This window comes from Oncorhynchus masou, chromosome 13 (genome assembly GCF_036934945.1).
Source record: "Oncorhynchus masou masou isolate Uvic2021 chromosome 13, UVic_Omas_1.1, whole genome shotgun sequence".
In the NCBI taxonomy this organism is placed as follows: Eukaryota; Metazoa; Chordata; class Actinopteri; order Salmoniformes; family Salmonidae; genus Oncorhynchus; species Oncorhynchus masou.
This window is the reverse complement of record NC_088224.1, coordinates 59,837,570-59,845,565: the sequence shown is the minus strand read 5'-3', so window position 1 is coordinate 59,845,565 and position 7,996 is coordinate 59,837,570. Positions and strand designations below refer to the sequence as shown.

Sequence of the window (7,996 nt, the reverse complement as noted above, 5' to 3'; positions counted from 1 at the left end):
TCAATTGTACCAATCAACATCAGTTGCACCAGCTGGGTTTGAGATCAATGCTTAAATGTACTGTATGTGTATGAAAAATACCAAATTCAGCGGGAGACTGACACTTTATTTTGTGTTTTTACTTGTTGTATCACAAGCAATCTTTTAGAAAGCATTGAGTTGCATTTGGTCAACACCAGAGATGTACTGCGACATCATCTCACACCACTGTGGTAACTTCCTGCTGCATCATTTGTGCTGAAATTGAAACCGTCCTACACCAACAGCTACAGGAAGTAGAGAAACTAAGTGTCACAGGTACGCTTAATAGATTAAAACATATTGTTAAAAATAATTATATTGAAACAATTGATAGAAACAAGGAGCACAAAAAGCAATGTCATGAAAAACAAATCCATAATTCTAATTGATTATAAATAGTAAGTCATAAAATGCTATATTATACTTTTCCCCCATTTTATTTACAGTAGTTGTGTCACTGCATCAGTGGATGCATCAGATATTCATCATCTTTGTTACCCTGCCATGCCCTCTATACTTTGTCATTTCAGTCTAAAATCATCAACTATATGACTCAACAGAGCTAGTTGGCATGCTGACAGCTCAGTGCCTGTAGTTCTCTCCCTCAGAAGGAAACGTATGCTCATTTTAGTGTGCATTGCTATAAACTCCATCTGTGGGAACTGTCAAAAGACAGACCAATACACACAGTAGGAATCAGGAGGTGGGTTTATGTCAAACAGAGGTTGGAGAGGAGAGAGAAGTTAGTAGTGCAAACTAAAGGGAGAAAATCCAAAACAGACAGGAGAGCACAGTCCTGGTTAATGTATGGAACTCTGCTTCCAGACTGAAGCCAAGTGATGGGTTGGAGCCGGCCGGCCGGCCTCATTAGTTATTCTACCTCCGCCTTCCCTGACTCTGCCTTCCCTGACTCCGCCTTCACTGACTCCGCCTTCACTGACTCCGCCTTCACTGCGGCTCCAGAGCTCTGATTTGTCTGTTCCTCTTCGGCTTTGCTGTTAATCTTCTCATGCTCCCGTTTCACCATTTCTTCCAGCTCCGCCTTGGAGAAAGAGAGATAATGGAGGGAGGGAGAGTGGGAGTGTGAGAATGGTGAGTGAAAAAGAGAGAGAGAAAAAAAGAGACTACTTTAAGGTTTCAAGAAATTTCATCGAAGTCAACAATCTCTGTCTTACTCTTATCACGAATGGGTCCATAGAATATGGGTATTTACTAAGCATGTACAGTATATTTACCTTCCATCCCAGTAGCTCAGCAAGTGCCAAGCATCCATCATCACATGTACTAATATGAGCCACATCCCTGAGAGAGACAAATCATAACCGATGAATATTCATCAGCAAAACCTCCAACACCAACACCATCTCCACCATAATCATTATCACTGTAGTTCAAGTGAAAGTGATAGCTTCTCGCCTGTATGCTTTCGCTGAGTCAAAGTCCATCCCTCCGCCAATGCTTATAATCCCTAATAGAGGATCTGCCTACAGGGAGACGCAGACAGAAAGATATACACGTTAACATACAGAGGTGGATAGAGGAAGGAAAGTCTAATGCAAATCCAGAGGGACAGAGGACTTACACCGCCTGCTTTCTCCAGGTTAATGAGCAGTCTGGGGCAGCTGTTTGAAACCCTGCAAACACAAACATGTATTCCATCACACACCATTTATGAGCTTGTTGAATCTTCTGTACATGGTTGAAGAGGACACATGTTGAAACGCAACACTGTACCAATATCGTAGTCTATCAGATAACATTATAATCATGGTCCTGTGAAGAGTCAGACAGAAAGACTCACCTGCCAACCAGAGCTGCAAAGGGCTGAACCTGCAGGGAGGTCCCCATTATAATCAGCAGATCACAGCGAGGAAAGTCCTGGAGGAGAATAGAAACAGGAGACGACGGTAACAGGAACCAGTACTGTGCCTTTCATTATGGTTCATCACTTCATTATGGGTGTACACACCCTAATATGCACATTCATGGAAAAGACAGAGGCACAAACTCTAAGTAGTCTATCAAGTCAACACCCAGACCACACTCACCATGGCCATTGAGGTGAAGAACCTCTTCGGTAGATTCTCACCAAAGAAAACAATGTCTAAAAATGGAGAACAAGGAGAAATCCAGTATTTTACAAAGAAAGTGTAATAAACAGGTATGAACTTTGAACTATAAGGAACTGAAAAGGGAGAGAGCATATTCAAGTAAGGACGGATAAGAACTAAAAGGAAATGACAAGGCAGTCACTCACCTGGTTTAACCAGATTGCTGCACTTGTCACATTTGGGGATGTCATCCGAGAAGATTTTCTCTGCAGGTCAGAGGTAAACAAGATGAGAATTCAACAATTGTTTGAATAGCACCAACGCTCCTTTTAAATGACAACTTAATTAGCATATCCATGTAAATGAGTGTCTGCCTAGGTGGTATAACAGCGTTTTGTTAAACCACCCCAGTTAGATATTACCGTACCACATACACTAACCTTTCATCCAGTCCAAGTCGTACTCTTTGCGGCACATAAAGCTGACACAGTGTGAGGTGTAGAAGGTGCCGTGGGCTTCAATCAGATCCTCTCCCTCCAGTCCTGCTACACGTTCCAGGGTGTCAATATTCTGCACAGGCAGAAATGGAGGGGTTGATGACACTTCAAAAACACTTCAATACAGGCTGTAGGTGACTAACTCAGACACAGAACAAAGGATATGAATGAATACCGAACCTGTGAGTAGCAGCGTTTGAGTAGCCCTTTGTCCTTCAGCAACTTGATGAAGTAGTGACATACTGTGGGCTTAACATACAACAACACTGCTGTTAGTGATACCTAAAAATAAACAGGCACAATGCACAATTCAGGAAATAAAGTGAAGAAACTGAAAGGCCAGAAAATAAGCTGGATCCTACCTTGAATTGTCCTGGGTACAGCTCCCTGGCCAGGGCAAAGAAGGGCTCAGGGTGTTTCTGATATAGAAAGAGGTACATCTTGAGTGGTGATAGCAGCAAATAACAAAATAATCTGCGCAGATCTTTAGTGTAGCAAGCTAATTACTTTCTTAAGCCAAAAGAATCCAACAGAACGTTTCAGACCTTAAAGTAGTCTATCTGGAAGATAGCCTCAGGGTATGGCAAGTTGTACTTCTGCAGGTTAGCATAGAGCCCCGTGTCTGGGGAGCGGAAGTCAGGGATCCCAGCCGCTGAGGGGGACAGTGTCATCATCACAAAAGTGGTGGATACATTATACACACAATTTAGAGGGAAATCTATTTGTATTTAGGCTAAGTGTCTTATTTGTCCAACAAAACAGGTCTAGACTAATTATGTTATGCTCAGCCCACGGTTATGCAAGAGGGGGAGTTACTCACATGTAGAGATCCCTGCACCCACCATACAGATTATGTTTTTGCCTGTGGAGGATAGAGGAGCAGAGAGAATCCTTTAACTTCCTGGATTGTACCATTTGTTAACCAATGAAGCAGTATCACATAGTCAGGTAGTTGTAGTAACATACTTAAATATTGGTATGTTTTTCAGCAAGCAAATTATATGGCCTCAGGCTAGACAGATTATGTTTTTCCTGATACAGTCTATTTTCTTGTGTTGACTAATGGCACATTTATACTAGGCCTAGATGCTGACAGATGCACTGCTTGCTGGGCTACATAGTCATCAACCCCTACATGAAATGTGTACACGCTGGGTTAGAGATTAATAATAGACTCACATTTGCCACTCTGTATGTAACTGGCCACCCCCTCAAGAGTCAGCTCATCCAAAACCTTCTCTCCAGATATGCCCAATGTTTTAGAGAAGAGATTGCGCAGGAAATCCACTGTACGAGAATAAACAAATAATTATTCTGATGAAAATATGAGACTTTGGTGTTGACAGCAAAACTTTTAGGTTTTTGACACTTACTCTCTGTGTCCCCTGATGCCTCGCCGTCGTCACTGCTATCGTCTGACTGCTCCTAGCAGAAATCAAGAGGAAACTCAGTGTAAACATGGAAACATTAGTTTGATCAAGAACATTACAATATAATCCTTGTTTGGTTTTATGCACATCATAAGAAGCTGTGCATTGTATTGCATGCCAATACAGTGTCAGTGTGTCAACATGTCAATGGATGCAGAATACACAGTCATGACAGGTTCTCTACTAACCGTGTGCCTGACAAACTAGTCGTGACAACTAGCTACTAGCTAGTTATTGGCTAACGTTAGCCAGCCAGGTATCCATCCATAGGGCAAGGCATGCACACACACTGACAATTCCTAACCACAGATGTAGTATTTCTTGCCTCTGGTTTAGGGGTGTTCTCCTCGACCTCTTCTCTGTTAGAAGCTTCTGGAAAAATACGAAACAAATCCATGTCATGTTACTATTTACAAGTAGCTAACAATGCTGAACGCTTTAGTTAGCTAGCTTTACCTAGGCAGCTAGCTAGCAATGTACCTAGCTACATTAGCTAGCTGGCTGGCTGCACTTAATTTTCGAGCAAAGGCCAGTCCAAGACGAAAAAAGGTATACCTGGTACATCAGACATTTATCCGTCTAGACTAATCCTACACAGATGTGTATGCTCTTGTGTGTGTTGCTCCCGGATGTCTAACTTAACTTGCTAAATATGCAAGTTGATTCGTACAGTTGCGATATGATTGTTGTTGTCCGTCGCGAATTAATTCCGTGTTGCTAACTTCCGCATAAGAAATATTCCAACAATAAACAAGCACATGCGCACGCGTCGGCCAACTTTTGCAAATCGCAGTTGGATTTATATATTAGCCGAGCTGTTTTGTATCGTGCAAGTAAAACACAATCGGTTACATTGTCATCATTTAGCAAAAATAAGCAAATAATATCACTGAGATGACTCAATATGGTTATATGTACCTGCAGAAGTAGTTTAAGCATGAACTCATGACAGCATTTTTTTGTTACAGTATGATTGCAACAGTATATCATGTAGTAAATACATAATTACCTCAATCTATAAAATATGTAAATCTCTCTGTTTACCTCTTGAATGGTTATTCCTATTATTCAACTTCACCTTTCAGGTCTCCTCTCCACTCTTCAGTCTCAAAGGATTATAGGATTTACATCCCTCACTTATAGTTAATAAGATTCACACACGTTTTAAAATGCTAACCATAACATCTGTCCATTTGGTTTTCTGTGACTGCTCCATAAATGTCTGTATTGATCCAGATGTACAACACGAAGCATACTTTACAAATAAATACATTTAATTTCATATTTAATTGTGTCACCAAAACAATGTATAATAATAATCTGTACCAACATCGTATATACAGTCCATCAATACTTTAAGACATGAAGTTCAGTCAATACAGCACATTTCTAAAACGTTGAACGTTTCTTCAACCGCAGTCGCAAAAACCATCAGCGCTATGACAAAACTGTCTCTAATGAGGATCGCCACATGAAAGGAAGACCCAGAGTTACCTCTGCTGCAGAGGATAAGTTCATTGGAGTTACCAGCCTCAGAAATTGCATCCCAAATGCTTCACAGAGGAGAATGCGTGAATCAGGCCTTCATGGTCAAATTGCTGCAAAGAAACCACCACGAAAGGACACCAATAATAAGAAGAGACTTTCTTGGGCCAAGAAACATGAGCAATGGACATTAGACTGGTGGAAATCTGTCCTTTGGTCTGATGAGTCCAAATTTGAGATTTTTGGTTCCAACAGGTTGAATACCACTGGCATTGTCACGCCCTGACCATAGAGAGCCCTTGTTTCTCTATGGTGTAGTAGGTCAGGGCGTGACTAGGGGGTATTCTAGTTTAGAATTTCTATGTTGTGTTCTAGTTTATATCTTCTATGTTGGTGTTTGTACGATTCCCAATTAGAGGCAGCTGGTAATCATTGTCTCTAATTGGGGATCATATTTAACTAGCTATTTTTCCCACCTGTGTTTGTGGGATATTATTTTGTGTTTGTGCACCACGTAGTCACTTTTAGTTGTTTGTTTATTGATATATTTTGTTTTGTTTAAGTTTCTCTTTGTATTAAATATGTGGAACTCAACATCCGCTGCGCCTTGGTCCCGTTCTTACCACAGCCGTGACAGGCATAGGGTACAGTGGTGGCCAAAAGTTTTGAAAATGACACAAATATTAATTTCCACAAGGTTTTCTGCCTCAGTGTCTTTAGATATTTTTGTCAAATGTTACTATGGAATACTGAAGTATAATTACAAGCATTTCATAAGTGTCAAAGGCTTTTATTGACAATTATATGAAGTTGATGCAAAGAGTCAATATTTGCAGTGTTGACCCTTCTTTTCAAGACCTCTGCAATCCGCCCTGGCATGCTGTCAATTAACTTCTGGGCCACATCCTGACTGATGGCAGCCCATTCTTGCATAATCAACGCTTGGAGTTTGTCAGAATTTATGGGTTTTTGTTTGTCCAACCGCCTCTTGAGGATTGGCCATAAGGTGCTCCATCATGCTGGAAAAGGCATTGTTCGTCACCAAACTGTTCCTGGATGGTTGGGAGAAGTTGCTCTCGAAAGATGTGTTGGTACCATTCTTTATTCATGGCTGTGTCCTTAGGCAAAATTGAGAGTGAGCCCACTCCCTTGGCTGAGAAACAACCCACACACATGAATGGTCTCAGGATGCTTTACTGTTGGTATGACATAGGACTGATGGTAGCGCTCACCTTGTCTTCTCCGGACAAGCTTTTTTTCCTGGGTGCCCCAAACAATCGTAAAGGGGATTCATCAGAGAAAATGACTTTACCCCAGTCCTCAGCAGTCCAAACCCTGTACCTTTTGCAGAATATCAGTCTGTCCCTGATGTTTTTCCTGGAGAGAAGTGGCTTCATTGCTGCCCTTCTTGACAACAGGCCATCCTCCAAAAGTCCTCGCCTCACTGTGCGTGCATATGCACTCACACCTGCCTGCTGCCATTCCTGAACAAGCTCTGTACTGGCTGTGCCCCGATCCCACAGCTGAACCAACTTTAGGAGACTTTCGTGGGCGCCCTGAAGCCTTCTTCACAACAATTGAACCACTCTCCTTGAAGTTCTTGATGATCCTATATATTGTTGATTTAGGTGCAATCTTACTGGCAGCAATATCCTTGCCTGTGAAGCCCTTTTTGTCTTGCAGGCAACCATGGTTGACAGAGGAAGAACAATGATTCCAAGCACCACCCTCCTTTTGAAGCTTCCAATCTGTTATTCGAACTCAATCAGCATGACAGAGTGATCTCCAGCCTTGTCCTCGTCAACCCTCAACACACACCTGTATTAACAAGAGAATCACTGACATGATGTCAGCTGGTCCTTTTGTGGCAGGGCTGAAATGCAGTGGCCATGTTTTGCATGGCGAAGAGGTACTTTGCAATTAATTGCAATTCATCTGATCACTCTTCACAACATTCTGGAGTATATGCAAATTGCCATCATACAATCTGAGGCAGCAGACTTTGTGAAAATTAATATTTGTGTCATTCTCTAAACTTTTGGCCACGACTGTACATAAATAAAAATACATATGAACCAAAATGCAAAGTTACCCATGAATATTTATGAAGGTTAACTTTCTTATTGAACCTGCATTGTGAAGTAAATACAAATCCCCACCCCCCAGACATGAATAAAGTGGTATGTACCCAGGTTTTCTAGGCCTGTGTAGTTAATGAGTGTGTTGGTGACATCCACTTCCTCTATGGCGCTGTCCCGGCGGTTCATGAAATCCCAGTTGAACTTCCCTCTTCTGTCTGATCGGAACCACTCTGACTGTCCTGCAAACCTGGAGGGACAACAGACTAGTCATCACTAACAACAAGTGAACAACACAGTGATCAGCAAATAGAACAACAACAACAAAAAACATCCAAATGCGCAACAACAAAAAACACAAAGCACACTAATACTCACCAACAGGTCAAAAAGGGGGCATGCACAGGCAGTTATGGGCAGCCCAAAATGACATA

General features: G+C 41.7%; 1 protein-coding gene across 3 annotated transcripts; it reads right to left on the bottom strand.

Moving 5' to 3' along the window:
• Positions 1-85: 85 nt before the first annotated feature.
• Positions 86-4,731, bottom strand: sirt2 (sirtuin 2 (silent mating type information regulation 2, homolog) 2 (S. cerevisiae)). Of its 3 annotated transcripts, none has more exons than XM_064984530.1 (17): positions 4,555-4,731; positions 4,325-4,371; positions 3,943-3,994; positions 3,749-3,856; positions 3,390-3,431; positions 3,115-3,221; positions 2,932-2,988; positions 2,750-2,818; positions 2,513-2,642; positions 2,279-2,338; positions 2,070-2,125; positions 1,823-1,899; positions 1,604-1,655; positions 1,438-1,505; positions 1,257-1,323; positions 902-1,063; positions 86-266 (listed from the first exon to the last, which is right to left on the bottom strand). In XM_064984530.1, exons 1-17 carry the CDS (start codon positions 4,568-4,570, stop codon positions 255-257), a joined length of 1,182 nt encoding a protein of 393 aa, XP_064840602.1. In that variant the 5' UTR covers positions 4,571-4,731; the 3' UTR covers positions 86-254. The 3 variants fall into 3 exon arrangements, with proteins under 3 accessions (XP_064840602.1, XP_064840603.1, XP_064840604.1); XM_064984531.1 differs by having other exon boundaries at positions 4,325-4,368; XM_064984532.1 differs by lacking the exons at positions 4,325-4,371; positions 4,555-4,731 and adding an exon at positions 4,188-4,294.
• Between the last annotated feature and the right edge of the window lie 3,265 nt (positions 4,732-7,996).

Bases quoted from the DNA above. Each gene is read 5' to 3' on its own strand.
- sirt2 (XM_064984530.1), bottom strand. The intron at 3,857-3,942 runs GTAAGTGTCAAA...ATTCTCGTACAG, and splicing joins GGCATCAGGGGACACAGAGA to TGGATTTCCTGCGCAATCTC. The intron at 1,324-1,437 runs GCGAGAAGCTAT...TGTCTCTCTCAG, and splicing joins GACTCAGCGAAAGCATACAG to GGATGTGGCTCATATTAGTA.